The 20,231-nt window shown below is 40.4% G+C and overlaps 1 protein-coding gene across 3 annotated transcripts; it reads left to right on the top strand.

The window, feature by feature from the left end:
- The first annotated feature begins 477 nt into the window (after window positions 1-477).
- Window positions 478-19,062, top strand: LOC129828846 (PHD finger protein 10). Of its 3 annotated transcripts, none has more exons than XM_055890093.1 (12): window positions 478-584; window positions 12,222-12,335; window positions 12,634-12,764; window positions 12,971-13,054; window positions 13,215-13,339; window positions 13,559-13,708; window positions 13,894-14,003; window positions 14,104-14,248; window positions 14,422-14,565; window positions 17,708-17,816; window positions 18,035-18,223; window positions 18,779-19,062. In XM_055890093.1, the coding sequence occupies exons 1-12, from the start codon at window positions 568-570 to the stop codon at window positions 18,874-18,876; spliced, it is 1,416 nt and encodes a 471-aa protein (XP_055746068.1). In that variant the 5' UTR covers window positions 478-567; the 3' UTR covers window positions 18,877-19,062. The 3 variants fall into 3 exon arrangements, with proteins under 3 accessions (XP_055746068.1, XP_055746069.1, XP_055746066.1); XM_055890094.1 differs by having other exon boundaries at window positions 482-584; window positions 12,222-12,328; XM_055890091.1 differs by lacking the exon at window positions 478-584 and adding an exon at window positions 884-1,067 and having other exon boundaries at window positions 12,222-12,328.
- The last annotated feature ends 1,169 nt before the right edge of the window (window positions 19,063-20,231 follow it).

Consider the following 20,231-nt stretch of genomic DNA (forward strand, 5'->3'; position numbering starts at 1 on the left):
CTCCCACCTACCCAGGAACAGTTTGGTGATAAACAATGCCTTTTCCAGCATGTGGCTCGGGGAACAAAACATTGATATTTTGGGTCCATGGCCAGGAAACTCCCCAGACCTTAATCCCATTGAGAAGAGAGGCGGGTGGACAAACAAAAACCCACAAATTCGGACAAACTCCAAGCATTGATTATGCAAGAATGGGCTGCCATCAGTCAGGATGTGGCCCAGAAGTTAATTGACAGCATGCCAGAGCGGATTGCAGAGGTCTTGAAAAAGAAGGGTCAACACTGCCAATATTGACTCTTTGCATCAACTTCATGTAATTGTCAATAAAAGCCTTTGACACTTATGAAATGCTTGTAATTATACTTCAGTATTCCATAGTAACATCTGACAAAAATATCTAAAGACACTGAAGCAGCAGACTTTGTGGAAATTAATATTTGTGTCATTCTCAAAACGTTTGGCCACGACTGTAGATGTGTTAGCTGACAATGTCACAAAAACGATGCGCAAGCTTCGGGGGAAGAGGTCCGTGAGTTGTTGTAATTCTGGTTTCCAGACAGCTACCAAATGACAATAACTTTCATGTGGGTAATTTCAAGTGACTCCTTTCAGCTAGTTTAATCTTGTTCTTGCATCATGTCTTGTTGAGGTGTTATGACTGATTTCTGGTGAATGCTAAAATGCACTAATGTTAGCTAGCTAACCAACGAGAGACAAGTGCTAATTGTGCAAATATTTATGTTTTTAGTAAACTTTGAAGACGAAATACAGTTAACATGTTGTCAACAATGTAAACCAATCACGTCTACTTCGCCCCATAGTTGCGCACGCTTCGGTTTTGTTGCTAAACAACCAACCCGTTGCATTATCAGTGGTTAGAGTTGGACATTACTCGAGGAACATTTGTTTGTGGAAATGTGTTCCGTGCCTGTTTCCAGTCGGTAACATTATTCTGCTAGTGTGCATCTCTGAAACTAGCTAGCTAGTAGCCGCTGAACATGGCTACAGTTCTCCCACCCAGACCTTGCGATAGCAACCCTGCAACCCCGGGAGCGCAGTCTATAAAGGTAAACTTGGCAAATATATCGTAACAGAATATACAAATTGTTGGCCATACATGCTAATGTGTTTAAGACAACATGCTAAGCCGGTGCGCGCTAACGACAACACATCAACCTCCAACTCCTTTGTTGTCATCAAACCTACCGCCGTTTCGCTAGTTAGCAACGTGACAAATATTTACAAATTACTATTTAATAGTGGTAGGCCAGGTTAGCTACTCGTTTTATTCAGCGTTGTTGAACGCAGGCCACTTGTAATGTAGATAGTTGTTAGTTATGTTACTGTGGGAGGCTCGATGTGTTGTAACTTGTCGTTGTTAGCCAAACGACTAACATTACTAGTTAGCTATCCATACCGTTAGCTAACTAACTTGCTTAGCTAGCATAGTGTCTCGCTATCTAGCTAGGTACCTAGCTAGCTGTTTAGTGTACCAGTATATCATTTTTTTGTTAGCATCGTGTGTGTCATTAGACTTCAGTCCAAGTCCAATGTTCGTTGTCGTTAAAACATTTTATTTAACCTTTATTTAACTTGGCAAGTCAGTTAAGAACAAATTATTATTTACAATGACGCCCTACACCGGCCAAACGCGGACGACGCTGGGCCAATTATACGCCGAGATGCAGTGCCTTAGACCGCTGCGCCACTCGGATCCGACTGTGATACCAAAACAAATTTTATTTGTCACATACACATGGTTAGCAGATGTTAATGCGAGTGTAGCGAAATGCTTGTGCTTCTAGTTCCGACAATTCAGTAATAACCAACGAGTAATCTAACCTAACAATTCCACAACTACTACCTTATACACACAAGTGTAAAGGCATAAAGAATATGTACATAAAGATATATGAATGAGTGATGGTACAGAACGGCATAGGCAAGATGCAGTAGATGGTATAGAGTACAGTATATACATATGAGATGAGTAATGTAGGGTATATAAACATAAAGTGACATAGTTTAAAGTGGCTAGTGATACATGTGTTACATAAAGATGGCAAGATGCAGTAGATGATATAGAGTACAGTATATACATATACATATGAGATGAGTAATGTAGGGTATGTAAACATTATATTATATTAAGTGGCATTGTTTAAAGTGGCTGGTGATACATTTTTACATAATTTCCATCAATTCCCATTATTAAAGTGGCTGGAGTTGAGTCAGTATGTTGGCAGCGGCCACTAAATGTTAGTGGTGGCTGTTTAACAGTCTGATGGCCTTGAGGTAGAAGCTGTTTTTCAGTCTCTCGGACCCTGCTTTGATGCACCTGTACTGACCTCGCCTTCTGGATGATAGCGGGGTGAACAGGCAGTGGCTCGGGTGGTTGTTGTCCTTGATCTTTATAGCCTTCCTGTGACATCGGGTGGTGTAGGTGTCCTGGGGGGCAGGTAGTTTGCCCCCGGTGATGCATTGTGCAGACCTCACTACCCGTTGGAGAGCCTTACGGTTGTGGGTGGAGCAGTTGCCGTACCAGGCGGTGATACAGCCCGACAGGATGCTCTCGATTGTGCATCTGTATAAGTTTGTGTGCTTTTGGTGACAAGCTGAATTTCTTCAGCCTCCTGAGGTTGTCTTCACAACTCTGTCTGTGTGGGTGGAACAATTCAGTTTGTCCGTGATGTGTACGCCGAGGAACTTAAAACGTACTACCCTCTCCACTACTGTCCCGTCGATGTGGATAGGGGGGTGCTCCCTCTGCTGTTTCCTGAAGTCCACAATCATCTCCTTTGTTTTGTTGACGTTGAGTGTGAGGTTATTTTCCTGACACCACACTCCGAGGGCCCTCACCTCCTCCCTGTAGGCCGTCTCGTCGTTGTTGGTAATCAAGCCTACCACTGTAGTGTCGTCCGCAAACTTGATGATTGAGTTGGAGGCGTGCATGGCCACGCAGTCGTGGGTGAACAAGGAGTACAGGAGAGGGCTCAGAACGCACCCTTGTGGGGCCCCGGTGTTGAGGATCAGCGGGGTGGAGATGTTGTTACCTACCCTCACCACCTGGGTGCGGTCCGTCAGGAAGTCCAGTACCCAGTTGCACAGGGCGGGGTCAAGACCCAGGGTCTTTAGCTTGATGACGAGTTTGGAGGGTACTATGGTGTTAAATGCTGAGCTGTAGTCGATGAACAGCATTCTCACATAGATATTCCTCTTGTCCAGATGGGTTAGGGCAGTGTGCGGTGTGGTTGCGATTGCGTCGTCTGTGGACCTATTGGTCCGGTAAGCAAATTGGGGTGGGTCTAGGGTGTCAGGTAGGGTGGAGGTGATATGGTCCTTGACTAGTCTCTCAAAGCACTTCATGATGACGGAAGTGAGTGCTACGGGCCGATAGTCATTTAGTTCAGTTACCTTAGATTTCTTGGGAACAGGAACAATGGTGGCCCTCTTGAAGCATGTGGGAACAGCAGACTGGGATAAGGATTGACAATTATTGGTATAACGTTACTATCTGAAACAAAGCTTCAAAAAATTCTTATCCAGAATGTTGAATACAATTGCATTTGACCTTACTCGACCAGTTGTCTGTGCGGTTAGTCCTTCAGATGGTCGAAATTGGAGACAAAATATTCATAGGAGGGCCTCCCGAGTGGCGCAGTAGTCTAACTACAGCCCTGGGTTCGATCCCAGGCTGTGTCAAAGCCGGCCGTAACTGGTAGACGAATGAGGCGGTGCACAATTATCCCAGCATCGTCTGGGTTAGGGGAGGGTTTGGCCGGTGGGGATTTCCGTGTCCCATCGAGCTCTAGCGACTCCTTGCGGCGGGCCTGGCGCCTGCAAGATGACCTCAGTCTCCAGTTGAATGTTTTTTCTTCCGACACATTGGTGTGGATGGCTTCCAGGTTAAGCGAGCAGCGTGTCAAGAAGCAGTGCGGCTTGGCAGGGTCGTGTTTCGGAGGACGCATGACTCTCGACCTTCGCCTCTCCCTAGTCCGTAGGGGAGTTGCAGCGATGGGACAAGACTGACTACCAATTGGCTGTCGCGAATATTGGGGAGAAAAAGGGGTAGAAGTAATAAAACAAAATATATATATATAATATCCACAGGAAAGTATTATTTTGCTGACTTTTTAGAGCGCTGGTACTGCCATTAAAGTTTATCACCTGGCACATGTGCAAAACCATGTAAACACCTGCAAGACTTGCAAGACAGGTATGACTTCCGTCTTGTGCACTTTCTCTGGGTCATGACCAAACAAATTCTTGATTGCCACACAGAGACCTGCGTTTTGAAGTCGGTTGAATAATTATTTCCTGTCGTTATTTTGTTCTAAATTTCAACCAGTTGAAGGACCAACCCCAAGGACAAGGGTCAGAGTAAGTTCCATTTTTATTCAACTTTCGTGACATACAACGGACGTTCTATGTAAACGTGCGTGACTATGCTGCACAGGCAATGGAGGGCATCATCACAATTGGGACTAGGCCTACCTCAAGGCTAGCCACAGGAGGTTGGTTGCACCTTAATTGGGGAGGACGGGCTCGTGGAAATGGCTAGAGTGGAATGGTATCAAAACACCTAACGCATGTTGGTGCCATTCCATTTGCTATATTCTAGCCATTATTATGAGCCGACCTCCCCTCAGCAGCCGCCACAGGCTAACCCAATAATGGACTACATGAGCCTAATGTTACTCCTTATAGTCCAAGGACCTTATGTGTTCTGCTTCGAGGCGATTGGGCTTTGTCAGCCAAAATTCATAAATACCATCTAAACGTGAATGTATTCTCAATTGCGGTACAGTTCTAAAAACATAAAGCCCTTTACTTTCATATCACATCAAAATAATTTCACAAATGCTAAATATCCACTTACTGTTAACTAGTTTTAACACAGTTGCAGCCTCACAGTATTTTTTAGTGACAACAGGTTTGTGGCATTAGTCTTCCGATTACACAAACAGATGTTCAGAGACGCAGATGGCTAATTAGAACATGTAGTGGTATCAGTCTTCGGTCTGTGGCTGCCGTCCAAAAATGTGAAAGACGCCCACTTACCCTTGCCTTATGCCTTTGGGGGATCCCCTTCACCATCTTGGAGGGCGGTCCAAAGGATTAGCCAAGCAAGGGAAGTTTGCAACGTAAGCCCCTCAGTCCTCAAATTTTTAGTTTGCTTTGCGAGTGTACGATTATGTTCACTTCGGGCCTGAACTCCCCATAATTACATTTGTGACGATTGTACATCCACTAAGAAAAGTCCCCGAAAACGTAAAAACAACATCAATGGAGAAGTCACCATACAACTGTAAGTAAAAACTAATGCAAATACGTTCGAAATTGTGTTACTAATGCACACGGTGGCACAAACGTCTCACATGTTTTGTTTTTGGTTATCTTTTGGAAATTGTAGAAATAAAATATTTTCCTTCAGAAGTTCAAGCTAGGCAGGCTAACGTTAGTTAGCTAATTAATATGCTAGCTATCATACAGTAGGCGTATATTAACAATTATATAAGTAGACATGCACTCATTATTGACTGTAGTGCATATAAAGCACCAATATGCTACCGGTGGTTGAAAACTCAATCATCGCGGCATGAAGGAGACACATTTCCGGCCAAGGGTGGTCCATTTAAAAATCATTCCTTCCTCCCTTGCCCTGCAAGTGTATACTCGTCAGACGTCATGATACGTCATCAGAAGTGTCCACTTAAGGCGGGAGGCCAAGATGGCGGCTTGAACAGAGGCTTTTTTTACCGAGCTCCGCAACAAACTTTCAGAAAGATTGTGGGGGAAAACAGTTGAATTTGTTCAAGATATCAGAACTTTCCTGGGACTGGAATAATAATTGGATAATTTATTTCGGCATGTCCATGTGAAGTTGTGACAAAAAAAGAAAGGAAGAAGCTAGCCGTTCTATTGCTAATCAACAAGAGAGAAACGTGCTTATAGACAACTGCCATAACTACGCTTGCCCTATGGATAATCTCATGCTTTCGAAAGCCGTTGAAGATGACGAATTCCCCTCTTCACCGGTTACTCTGCGCAAACCTCCACCCTCCAAAAAACAACAACATGAACTCTGACATCGTGGCAGCCTCTCCTTACTTATCAACTCCAGGTCTGATGCCATTGAGAAAATGGTAGGCGCGAACATCATGGTTATCCAAGGCTTGAAAAAGACTGGAGTTTGCATGATGTGAAAAAAAAGTAGGAACAAGTTGTGGCCAACGATCAAGAAAGCACGAAATGAGGGAAAGGCTGCTTACTTCGTCGGAAGACGAGGCTTCATCAACGGTTCGGAAATCCATATTCCTCCGTAGAATCTCACCAGAAGGACAGATTGATAGTTTCAGCCATGGTATTCCCATTTCCCTTGTACTGAGTAATGTTACCTAACAAGCATCAGGTGACTATTTTTCAGAATACTCAGGTACCTCAATTTTATTATTTTGTTCTGTGTGACCAGACCAGAAGGTCTAGTTTGTTTACAAACTTATGAAGAAGACTGAAAGTTGTATTTATTGTTTATGCATACAGTAACTGATATTGTTTTAAAGGGGCATACAGGTCTCCTTTTTTGGGGCATGTCTTGCTAATTGCCTATAATTTCCACCTTTTGTCTATTCCATTTGCACAACAGCATGTGAAATTTATTGTCAATCAGTGTTGCTTCCTAAGTGGACAGTTTGATTTCACAGAAGTGTGATTGACTTGGAGTTACATTGTGTTGTTTAAGTGTTCCCTTTATTTTTTTGAGCAGTGTATATATATGAGAGAGATTAAATGCAGACGGAGCCTTTATTAGATCTAGGAAAAAATGGATTGAGGGAGAACAGAAATCATCTTATTTCTTTAGACGTGAGAAATTTCACTCTACAAATAACACTATCAATAAGTTAAACATTGATGGTGTTATTACAGATGACCCAAAATTAATCGCTAAATACTGTAGCAATTTTTACAGGAAATTGTATAGCTCTATGTACTGTCAGGAATCCACAGATGTTTTTTGACTCACTGAATAATGTTCACTATCAGTGATATAGAATCTAAACAGTGTGATGAACCCATCAAGTTGAAGAGATTAGAGTTTATCAAACATCTAAGAACAATAAATCACCAGGTGTTGATGGAATTACTTCAGAATTTTACATATTATTTTCTAAACAATGTTCTCCCTCCTACAATGAGTCAGGGGTTAATAACACTGACACCTAAGCCTAAAAAAGAAGTGCTGCTCATCGATAACTGGTGTCCAATTTGTCTTCTTAATAATGACTATAAGATTTTTTTTTTATTATTATTATTTTTTTCCCCGTTATTTTACCAGGTAAGTTGACTGAGAACACGTTCTCATTTGCAGCAACGACCTGGGGAATAGTTACAGGGGAGAGGAGGGGGATGAATGAGCCAATTGTAAACTGGGGATTATTAGGTGACCATGATGGTTTGAGGGCCAGATTGGGAATTTAGCCAGGACACCGGGGTTAACACCCCTACTCTTACGATAAGTGCCATGGGATCTTTAATGACCTCAGAGAGTCAGGACACCCGTTTAACGTCCCATCCGAAAGACGGCACCCTACACAGATATTAGCCTTACTACTTGCAAAAATAATTAAAGAAGTCCTGGATGCAATCATTGATGAGACACAGTGGCTTTATGAGGAATATACATATTTCTAACAATATCAAGTATTAGACATACTTGACTACTCAGACCTAATAGCCGAGGATAGCTTCATATTATTTTAAGATTTTTATAAAGCATTTGACACAGTAGAGCATCAGTTCCTCTTCCACTCCCTTGAGAAATTTGGCTTTGGGGATTTTTTCTGTAATGTTATTAAGACTCTATACAAATGGTAACAGCACTATCAAATTGAAATATGGCACCTTACCTAGATTTGAGTTAGAGAGGAATTAGGCAAGGCTGTCCAATCTCTCTGTATCTGTTTTTATTAATCACCCAACTTCTTACACATTCTTTAAATAATAGTCCTGTACAAGGTATTTCCATAGCTGGTAAATAAATTATTATAATCCAGCTGGCTGATGATACTACACTTTTTCTGAAAGACGCAAACCAAATTCCCATATCGATCAATGTGAATCGAACTCGAATAAATGTGGACTCATGGCCGTCAAAGATTGTTTGACACCTTAATATTATGGTATTCCAGTGAAAGAAGAACTTACGTATTTAGGCATAACCATTACTACGGATCAGAAGTCTAGAGCCTTACTAAATTTTAACTCTCATAAAAAAAACTCAGAAGAGGCTAAATCAATGGCTACGGAGGGACTTATCTTTAAAAGGAAGAGTCCTAATAACCAAGGCTGAATGTATCTCTACAGATATCTTTATATCTTGACGGTAAAATAAGCAAGGAGATAGATCAGATGCTTTTCAACTTTCTGTGGAGAAACTGTACACATTACACTAGGAAAACTGTTGTTATGAACACGTATGAGTATGGTGGGCTGATTTTTCTGGACTTTACTACCTTAAATTATACTTTTAAGATCAATTGGATAAAACTATTCCTAAGAAGACCCACTTCTATGTAGAATTTTATTCCTCATCATGTCTTCTCTACTTTTGATGGTCTTAACTTCATGTTGGTTTGCAATTATATTATTGACAAAGTTCCAGTGAAACTTTCTGCTTTTCATTGGCAGGTTTTCTTGTCATGGACTTAAATTATGCATATAAATGATTCTCCACACAGATATTATATATGGAATAATCGGGATATATTGTATAAAAATACTTCTTTGTTTTTAGAATTTTGGTTCAGAAATAATATTCTATTGGTGAGCCAACTTGTAAATGCGGAGGGTTTTTTACTTAGTTATGAGGAATTCTTATCACTTTACAAGGTCCCTGTAACACCAAAAGATTTTGCAAATCTCTCAGGTGTTGCTTTATTATTCAGGAACGTGTCAAGACCTGACCCTCAGAGCCTACCTTCCATTAACTCTGTTCTCATCAGTAGGAAAGATTTGTTTCTCTTTTGGTCCATTAAACAACAGAGCGGTACCTACCTTGTTTCAGCAGGATGTTGTATGTATACCTTATGTCATGCCTTATTGGAATTGTTTGATTGATAATATCTGTTGGGGAAAAGTTTGGATGTTGCCACACATACAGTTGAAGTTGGAAGTTTACATACACTTAGGTTGGAGTCATTAAAACTTGTTTTTCAACCACTCCACAAATTTCTTGTTAACAAACTATAGTTTTGGCAAGTCAGTTAGGACATCTACTTTGTGCATGACACAAGCAATTTTTCCAACAATTGTTTACAGACAGATTATTTCACTTAATCACAATTCCAGTGGGTCAGAAGTTTACATACTTAGTTGACTGTGCCTTTAAACAGCTTGGAAAATTCCAGAAAATTATGCAATGGCTTTAGAAGCTTCTGATATGCTAATTGACATAATTTGAGTCAATTGGAGGTGTACCTGTGGATGTATTTCAAGCCCTACCTTCAAACTCAGTGTCTCTTTGCTTGACTTCATGGGAAAATCAAAAGAAAGATTCAGTAGTTTTGGAACGGAGGAGTCTGATTTAGTTACCAAGACTGAACACACGGGTGTAATCATTAGTTGAAACAGTTGCAAAACAATTTGCAACTAAAAGGAGAGTTTCTATTGGAGAAATGCAGTTAGGTCTCTCCCTCGCCGTTTCATTCAGTTTGCTTTCGTTTAAGAAACATTTTGCAACCAAATCTGTGTAATGAATATGCCCCAGGCGAGGGAGAGCGAGGAGTGGGCAAGCAGAAAAAAATTGTGTGCATATGTCTTGGTAATCTATCTTGCATGCCTCGCAAATTCACCAAAGTAGCCTAAAGTTCTATTTAAATTACAGAACTTTCCCCAGCCTTTATAGCCTATAGTCTAGTTAGGCTGTAACACAGAAAATATTGTTTTGTGGTAACTGCACTGCCATAAAAAGGGTTTGGGATTGTTCTTTAATGTTAAGGATTACAATTTTGTTTAAATGTTTTGACATTTTAACGTTCACACTCTTAGTGTGTAGTAATTTAACCGTTTAAAAAAATATATTGTTTCTTGCTGATAAGATCTGTTCCTTCTGTTTACAAAACTGTACCGCGGAATATACGTGTTAACGTTTAGAACAAGCGTCAGGGCTCTTGGCACGAACATACTGTCGTCAATAGATGCTAAAGGTACAGTGCCTTCAGAAGGTATTCATACGCCTTGACTTATTCCACATTTTGTTGTTACAGCCTGAATTCAAAATGTATTAAATATATGCTTTTTCTCTCACCCATCTACACAGAATACCCCATAATGACAGAGAAAACATGTTTTGAGCTTTTTTTTCTTGAAATTGATTGAAAATAAAATACAGAAATATATATAATTTACATAAGTATTCACATGTCTGAGTCAATACATGTTAAAGTCACCTTTGGCAGCGATTACAGCAGTGAGTCTTTCTGGGTAAGTCTAAGAGCTTTGCAGTTTGCACATCTGGATTGTATCAGTCTTGCCATAGGTTTTCAAGTGGATTTCAGTCAAAACTGTAACTAGGCCACTCAGGAACATTCAATGTTGTCTTGGTAAGCAACTCCAGTGTATATTTGGCCTTGTGTTTTAGGTTATTGTCCTGCTGAAAGGTTAATATGTCTCCAAGTGTATGTTGGAAAACAGACTAAACCAGGTTTTCCTCTAGGATATTGCCTGTGCTTAGCTCTATTACATTTATTTTTATACTAAACTCCTCAGTCCTTGCCGATGACAAGCATACCGATAACATGATGCAGCCACCACCGTGCTTGAAAATATGAAGGGTGGTGCTCAGTAATGTTGTGTTGGATTTGCTCCAAACAACACTTTGTATTCAGGACATGAAGTTCATTTGTTTGCCACATTTTTTGCAGTTTTACTTTAGTGCCTTATTGCGAGCACGATTCATGTCCTTCCTTCTTTTCACTCTGTCATTTAGGTTAGTATTGTGGAGTAACTACAATGTTGTTGATCCATCCTCAGTTTTCTCCTATCACAGCCATTAAACTCTGTAACTGTTTTAAAGTCACCATTGGCCTCATGGTGAAATCCCTGAGCGGTTTCCTTCTTCTCCGGCAACTGAGTTAGGACGCCTGTATCTTTTTAGTGACTAGGTGTATTGATTCACCATCCAAAGTTTAATTAATAACTTCACCATGCTCAAAGGGTTATTCAATGTCTGCTTTTTAAAAATGTACCCATCTACCAATAGGTGCCCTTCTTTGCGAGGCATTGGAAATCCTCCCTGGTCTTTGTGGTTGAATCTGTTTGAAATTCACTGCTCGACTGAGGGACCTTTAGAGATAATTGTATGTGTGGGGTACAGAGATGAGGTAGTCATGAAAAAAAAATCATGGTAAACACTATTGCACACGGTGAGTCCATGCAACATATGTGACTTGTTAAGCACATTTTTACTTCTGAACTTAGTAAGGCTTGCCATAACAAAGGTGTTGAATACTTATTGATCAAGACATTTCAGCTTTTCATTTTTAATGAATTTGTACACATTTCTAAAAACATAATCCACTTTGATATTATGGGGTATTGTGTGTAGGCCAATAACACATTTACATTTAATCAATTTTAAATTCAGGCTGTAACACAACATGATGTGGAAAAATTCAAGGGGTATGAATACTTTCTGAAGACCCTATAGCTGGCATCTATGAATGCGCTACCTCTAGGCTTGCTTTTTACATGTCATTTTTTTAAACATTTATCCAGAGCGACTTACAGTAGGTTGTGAGGCCAATTGTACGTACTGCCAATTTTTCTAAAACAATGTTTGAGGTGGCTTATAGGAAGAGAAATTAACATAGAATTCTCTGGCAATAGCTCTGGTGGACATTCCTGCAGTCAGCATGCCAATTGCACACTCCCTCAACTTAAGACACTGTATGTGACATTGTGTTGTGTCACAACTGCACATTTTAGAGTGGATTATCTTGGAAAATAAGAAATATTTGAGAGAAATAAGCTTTTTCTGCATATGGACCATTTCTGCAATCTTTTATTTCAGCTCATGAAACATTGGACCAACACTACATGTTTCCTTTACATTTTTGTTCAGTGGCCAACAAACTTTCATTCTGGAGAGAACTTTTAACTTTAACAAGTAATAGTTCAGGTGTTTTGTGTATCCTAACTGTGTATCCTAACTGTATTTTTAGGATGACATTGAGGAAGTTTCCAATGATGGCAGTCAAGCTCCAAAAAGGCGGCGCATGGGTTCAGGCGACAGTTCCAGAAGTTGCGACACCTCCAGTCAGGAACTTGGGTATGTGGTAAGGTCGTATCTGAAGGCGTAGATAGACATATTTGCATCGCTACTTCCTAATAGACCACACCCAATCCCCGTTAACAGTTAGGCTGATCTTTTTTTCCCACTAATTGTTTTTTTGATCAATCACATCAGATCTTTTTACACCAATCTTGTTCAGAGCTTATCTGATTGGTCAAAAGACCAATTAGTGAAAGAAATATCAGAATTGGACCGGTCTAATCGCAGCCTCTGTGTCTATTAACATAGGCTTAAGACTTTACCCTGCTCTTAACCTTTCAGTCATACGTGTGTTTCCCCAGGCCCACATACTTCTCAGCAGAAAATCTGACTGAGTACAGGTGGCCCTCAGATGGCAGTGGGGAGTACTATATGTTGCAAGAACAAGTCAGTGAATATCTGGGAGTGACTTCATTCAAGCGAAAATATCCAGGTGATGTGGCTAACATTTGATAGTCATGCGTGTATACATTAATACACCCACTAGGCTGGTGTTACAAGCGCATGTTCAACCAACTGAGCTACAAAGGACCATCAATGGAAATAAGCCTTCAGGCTTTGTTTATATTGTCATTTTTTTATGTATGTAATGTTGTTTGTGCCTACTATTTTTAATTATCCAATATATTCTTATTTTAGATTTGGAAAGGAGAGACCTCTCCCACAAGGAGAAGCTATATCTGAGGGAGCAAAATGTCATCACTGAGACACAGTGCACCTTGGGTAAGAACTTAGAAACATGTAATTGTTCCGTAACCAGGAAGAGCTTGGAGTGTGACAGACCAATCAGGGCCAAAGCCATCCCAATAGTTGTTTTGGGGAATTAGACTACTCCTTACCTTGAAACTGTATACATTAAGTAATTGTGAATCTCTTTTTCCAGGTTTGACTGCTTTACGAAGTGATGAAGTTATTGATTTAATGATCAAGGAGTACCCGGGAAAACATGCTGAGTATTCTGTCATTCTCCAAGAGAGAGAGCGTCAGAGGATAGCAAAAGAGTACTCTGTAAGTACTCTGAGTTCAGAGAGTATTACTAATGTTAGTATGCTCCGCAACATTGACACATTTTTTATAGCTTTGGTGTGGATGAAAAAAGGGAGTGTGAATATATGTTACAACAGCCTTTGATTTAAATTCCCAGATTATATTTTCACTCACAGTTCATTAACGGTTGACATGGTTATTCTATATGTTGTATTGTAACATTGATTTTTTATATCCTAGAAAATGCAGCAACAAAACCCTCAGAAGGTTGAAGCCAGTAAAGTGCCAGAGTACATAAAGAAAGCTGCCAAGAAAGCTGCAGAGTTCAACAGTAACTTTAACAGGGAAAGGATGGAAGAGAGAAGGGCATATTTTGACCTTCAGACACATGTACGTTAATACCTTGAATAAACACATAGGCTTAGTAGTCATACATATTTTGTATGTGTTCATAAGAACTCCCACTTGTTCATGTTAGAGTAGATACAGTATATCGGTACATTGGTAAACTGTAAGACTTATTTGTGTGAATTTGAACATGTAATTGAAGTGTTTCAAATGCAACTTTCGAACAGATTATCCAAGTACCCCAAGGGAGGTATAAAGTTCTTCCTCCAGAGAGAACCAAGACTGGACCCTATCCAGTGGCCCTCATCCCTGGGCAGTTCCAAGACTATTACAAAAGGTATGGGTCACTAACCAAAAAAATAGTCTTCATGAATGAGGTCCTGACCTCTAAAGATATTTGAATAGCTGATAAATTGATGTTCCTGTGTTTGATACAGGTACTCTCCCAACGAGCTGCGCTACTTGCCCCTGAACACAGCCCTGTTCGAGCCCCCCCTTGACCCGGAGCTGCCTGCCCTGGACAGTGATGGGGACTCGGATGATGCAGATGAAAACAAGGGAGAAGAGGGCAAGAAAAATTCAGTAAGGAACTGGATTCTGGAACTATTTTTACACGTTTCTCTTGATTTCAGAGCTTGAGATGCAATGACATGTTGTATTGTATTTCCAGTAAATGCCTAGAGATGCTTTGTAGGTTGACTATGTAAACTTCTTGGCAGCTTGCTTGAATAGTAAGAACTGAATTGTGTCTACAGGACAGCTCATCTGGAAACACCTCAGATGGGGACAGTCAGGACAGTGGAGTGCAGTCAAAGGGCAAGGCCAAGGACAGGACTGCCACCCCGGCTAAAGATGCCACCCCACGCCTCAACCAACACAAATCTGTCCCTGGGTACAAGGTAGAAGAAAAAAGCCCCTGACTTTCTCCAACAGCACTTATTTTCCCTTTCCCCTACTCCGCCACCTCTTCCAGCTTCTTCAGCACTTTCAGTAGAGAGACCCTCCTTTGTCCCCACCCCGATTTCTGGCCCTGTCACTCCTAACACACACACTCCACCAGGTGGCAATAGTTCTCTCTTGGGGCAACACTCTGCCTTCCCTCTTCCACTTGGTCCAGTTTGGTTGTGAACCGACCATATGGTTAAAGAGACGTTCCGGATCTTTGACGACTACTTAAGTATTTTTTTTAAACCTCCCGCTTTGGGCTGGATGTGGCAATGTGTAGTTCATACATGCATAGTCTATGAGTAGAATTATTGTCTTACCTCAATTAGCCACAAAATCCCTAGTTTGAAAACAACTTTTCTGGAAGCTGTGTTTTGAGCAATGCAAGCTTGGCACACGTGGGCAAGCCCCATTGCAATTAGAGTTCCAGCCAATCTGCTTCAGCACTTTGCCATTTGAGTGACAGCTAGCAAGATGCACATTGACGAGTTGCTCAGTGAGAGAAGAAGAAGGCTGGCCCAGGCCTGCCCAGCGTTATCCAATGAGGTTGCAGGGCGGGCCCAACGACTCAGTGACACAGCGAGCAATGACGTACTGCATGGAAGCAATTTTAGGGACCCGTTTTGGCTCTTCAGCGTTACTTTCAGAACTACTGGCTATAAAGTATGCAAATCTTCCGGAAAGTCTCTTTAAAACAGTGATGGTTCTATACCAAACGTATGGTAATACACTGATGGTTCCGTATCAGAATTTATGAGCAATAACATTTTGGAGTAGTTCTGTCACATCTAGGACTTGTTCTTCACTGCACTTTTGATTGGTCTTAAAGACTTGTACATTTTTTACCCTATTTGAATGTCTTAATATACCTCTCTTCTGTGTACTTGGCAACACACTAATTAAGACAAGAGACCAGTTACAGTATATTTGGCTGCTAAATTCATTGTTTTTAAACAACATATTTCTTATGATACATACTTTATAAGATACATACATTTTATTTAGTAGTAGCATACATTTTATTTAGTAGTAGCACTAAAATTACATTAATACTTGAGTGTTTAAAAGTTTTATAATTCAAATGATGTCTGTGTATATTTAGTATGCTTTTAAACCAGTATTCTTGTGCCGTTATTCTATAACGGTTGTTTGATATAACTTTACAGACTGTTCTTTGTTTATTATGAAACTGGAGAACACAATGTCAGTGTGTCAGACGCCTGTTAATACACATTCTATATGTTGGCTTTTTTACTTTCGGTTGCCTCTGAAAGTTATTGTTGTGTTAAGTTTAAATTATTTGATAAGAGAATGGCATTTCTGGGATCAACATGATCTACCTTCTGACAATTTACTCTCATCTGTTTTACTGCAAGGGAAACATGGCAGAATTGATCAAATTTAGTTTGCCAAAACCGACAGCAAGAGCAGTAAGCACAAATATACATAGCTTGTCATGGCATGACTAGTATTACGTATTACTACACCACAAACACCATATCATACATCAGGATTTGCGCATTGATTGATGTGGAGAGCTCATAACTTTCCACAGGGATGGATTTGTCTTATGTTTCCAAGGGGATTTAGAATCATTTGTTTTGAGTGCACACCACACTTTTAAACCAAACTTTTTTAAACCTTTGTCTACTTACCCTCTCTTTATTGTTAGTATGTAATGCGTCATAGATGTGTTTGGAATTTAACAATAACTTTCCAATATCGGCGCTCATTGAATTAAGACTGAAGCCAATACAGATACAATACTTGCAGAAAAATGTACTCAACCTATTAATGTCGCCATAGAAAACATGGCATTAAAGTAGAGTTCATGGTCTGTACAAGAAATTATTATTTTCATAATCGTAGTGGTATAAATTGCTTGTGTTGGCACTACACTGCAGGGGTAGCCATCTGAAGCCTAACAGAAAATATGTAACCTTTTCTTTTCTTATGTTTTGCACCAGTCAAATGAAACATTTTCAGGATGGCAACATCAAACGGGTTGACATTTTGAAAATAGGTGATATTTCCATGAACACACAGCCTACTTCATACTCATGGGCTGTATCCTCCCAATTGATTGCACACATTCCCAATATTTGTGCAGACTGCGCACCTAAGTAGGTACAGTTTATGTTGATCCTTCAAAGCTCAATTTGTATATTTTTCACGCTCAGAATTTAATGTGTCTTACATGTTTGATTTGAGTGCAATGGCATAATGGTGTCCCTTCTGATTGTCATACCTTCCTTTGGATACATTTTTGTTCTCCTAGTTTAGCTGGCACTCCTCTTTCTGTGAAGACCTCTTGTATTCAATTAGCTATGTCCTTTATTAACTTAACTGTGTGTCTCTAATCTCCGATTTGCCCTCCCACGTTTCGTTGTTTGTTTCTTAGAAAGGCTTTAACTGCTCTTATCTAATCCAATACTTTTTATGTAGGAAAACGTTTGATGTGTCAGTATTTAGACACAGTTAACCATTGAAATAAAGATTTCAAACAAATAGACTGTACAGAGATGTTTTGATTGTGTTAGCAGCACAGAGACTGAGGTCCTGTAAAGAAATATATATCTGCAGTGAAAGAGGAGTTTTCCTCCTGTCAGAAATGTCTTTGGCTAACTGCCTTTTTATAAATGTGGGTGGAAACACCTCGGTCTCCTCGGGAGAGACATTCAAGTGTTTAACCTGCTATGAGCGGTGATGGGGGACAGCATGGCACATCCAACTTAATCTTAAATCAACTTGACCTCTTGGTTTTTGCCATTGGCGCTCTTGAGATCCAAGTATCGTAGTCTCCCAGTCCCCACGACTATATATAAGTGATGACTACAAGCAAAGATTTGATGTGGGAGGCTCTCAAAATTAGACAATAGGCTCTTTTTAGTCATTCTTATTTGAGGGGGTGAAATAAGAAGCACCTAACAAGATTGGATCAATTGCGAGTGAAAATACATGTGTATATATACATTCTATCAGGCCTTTTAGGCTTTTACATATTGTACAGTATAATGCGTGTTGCTCAGAAGCCCTTTGTCACATGGTGCACTAAGCCTTGTTGCTAAAAATTATAGCATTGTTCTGCCCTTGCAGCCTAAGGTCATACCCAATGCTATTTGTGGCATTTGCCAGAAGGGTAAGGAGTCCAACAAGAAAGGAAAGCCAGAAGCTCTCATTCACTGCTCACAGTGCAAGAACAGTGGTAAGTGGAACTTCTGTTTTGTTTTTAAATTAAAACTGACAAATCACACTAGCTTTCATTTACAACATAGCATTGTTCACAATGAACATACAGCTTCTAAAATATGAGCAAAATAACTTCGTTCAATTAGCCTAGTCGAGATCACAAGTTGGGATTATGCAGTGTGTTTTGGAGTAGTGGTGCGAGCGATGCCCTGTGTGTATGTGTGCGTGTCCCAGGTCACCCATCGTGCCTGGATATGAGTGAGGAGCTGGTGGGCCTGATTAAGACCTACCCGTGGCAGTGTATGGAGTGTAAGACGTGCACGGTGTGTGAGCAGCCCCACCACGAGGAGGAGATGATGTTCTGTGACAAGTGTGACCGGGGCTTCCACACCTTCTGCGTGGGCCTAGACTCCATCCCTCTAGGTGAGCTCTCTCTCTGGGTCTTTTCAAATACTTTAAGGATGCATCATTACTTCTTTCCTTGGTGAAATCTTTGTGATGGAATCGTTGCTTACTCCTATCAATGCGTGTGTTAGATCAGTGATTATTTCATGGAAGGAAGGGACTCTGTTGCGCGCTCTCTCACTTTCTCTTATGTAGTCTCAAATGTAGTTTTGTGGTGATTTGAATTCAGCTGGTTTTATGTGAAACAGCATTATTAATTTGCTTAGCCAACTGAACTACTTTTTCGGCTTGGGGTGAAGACTGACAATTAAGTTTTATTTTTTTTGTGCAGTCAAGAAGGGTTGTTTGTTACCTCAATTTGCTATAGTTAGTGTAGCTGCACATTAAACATCAGAAAGTTCATGTTTGGAATGTGGTCAAAGTGCTTTATAAGTGTTGAAATCAAATGCTAGAAATAGCTGTTTTTTGTCAGATGCCTTTTAGTCTGAAGGATCCCACAATGCAGTCTCTTTTTAGCCTTTGGTTTGATGTGGCTCTACTGTAATATGTAACATCATAGTTTTTTCTCCTCAGGGTGCTGGGTTTGTGAGTGTTGCATCAAGGAGTTCTCAACGCCCAAGAAAAAAGGAGGAATAAAAACACCCAAAAAGTCCAAATCTGCACACAAATAGAATGTGATTATGGACAATGATCAACTCAACAAGCTAATACTCAATTTTAAAGATACGTTTTGTACTTTTGATTTTTAAGAGTAAGTTTGGTAATCCTGTATATATGGATTTATTTGTCACAATTGGATTTGAAATGTCATTGCCACTGAAGTAAACATTTTTGCCAGTAAAAGCTTTTTTTAATAACCCATGACTGCCCTGATGTTTCATTACAGCACATATTATGTCTCCAATAAGGGAAAGGGAAAGAGGGATCAATAAGTGCTTATCAAAGTCCTGACGCAAAGATACTTTATTTACAGCCTATTCCTCTCAGGTGACAGTTACAATAGAATGCTAAATCAACCACAACATGTTATGTGAAGTTTCTAAGGCCATAGTCAATAGAACCAGACATACAGCAGGCACCACAATAGCTCCTCATGCATATTTGACAAGGACTGGCTTTAAAGCGACCAATTAGTCACCTGGAGAGCATGGCCCTGTGTAGCATCTGTCCAGGTGAGAACCTCTTACTGTCCCTTTGGGCCCAGGTGATGCTGTGAAGTCATATAGCAGCTGCCACGTGGCGACCAGGTAGACTACACTAAGTGACAGACGCATGCATGTCCCTGTCATCTGATAGGTGTGGAGTACAATGGGCAGTTGGGTACAGCAGCGAGCCACACTGTAACAATACGCGTGTGAACGCTTGCCGCTTGGCATTAAAAGGCCAGTGTTCCACTCAACAGCCGGTGTTTATTTTGTGGAGCCCAGTCAGTAAACATAACAGCGTTCAACAACTGAAGCCTGGCTTGGTCTGTTGAACAATGAGAATTGTGTACATTTTCCTCTTATTTGCAATGTATATCAGCCATTAGTTTAAAAAAATATATATAAATAAATAAAATTGGGGTTAGAAGAGGAATACTGGAAATGTGCAGTATTCTGTTTTTTATGCATGCTGGTCTTAATTAAGGGTGCAGTAAAAAGTTGCTGTGCTTTATCTGAAAGTACCACTAGATGGAAGCCAAGAGCTATTGTTGAGACACCTTTGCTTTCCTTCAATATCCCTAGTTGGAATGAAAATGCTGTGGCTGTGTCTGACCCTCGCTTGTTCTGGGAACCTCCACTCTGCTCGTTCCTGTGTCCTCTGCTCCAGTAGTGGTACATGGGTACAATCACTGGGGAAGCCAAGCCAGATTTTTTTTGCATATTACAACCAATGTGTTGTGATAATATCGTTGTTTGCTCAATAACCTGTTAGTTCCTATGCCTTGTGACCGTCATATACTGTATATAGGCTGAAGGCAGAGACAATAAGAAGACACGGTGGCAGAATATTTTCAACCACACCTTTGTTTCATCACAACTAG

Source organism: Salvelinus fontinalis, chromosome 30 (assembly GCF_029448725.1).
Source record: "Salvelinus fontinalis isolate EN_2023a chromosome 30, ASM2944872v1, whole genome shotgun sequence".
NCBI classification, from domain to species: domain Eukaryota; kingdom Metazoa; phylum Chordata; class Actinopteri; order Salmoniformes; family Salmonidae; genus Salvelinus; species Salvelinus fontinalis.

Excerpts from the sequence above, each read along its gene's own strand:
- LOC129828846 (XM_055890091.1), top strand. The coding sequence starts at position 999 with ATGGCTACAGTTCTCCCACCCAGACCTTGCGATAGCAACCCTGCAACC. Across the intron at positions 13,340-13,558 it reads GGATAGCAAAAGAGTACTCT|AAAATGCAGCAACAAAACCC; the intron begins GTAAGTACTCTG and ends TTTATATCCTAG. Across the intron at positions 14,566-17,707 it reads AATCTGTCCCTGGGTACAAG|CCTAAGGTCATACCCAATGC; the intron begins GTAGAAGAAAAA and ends CTGCCCTTGCAG.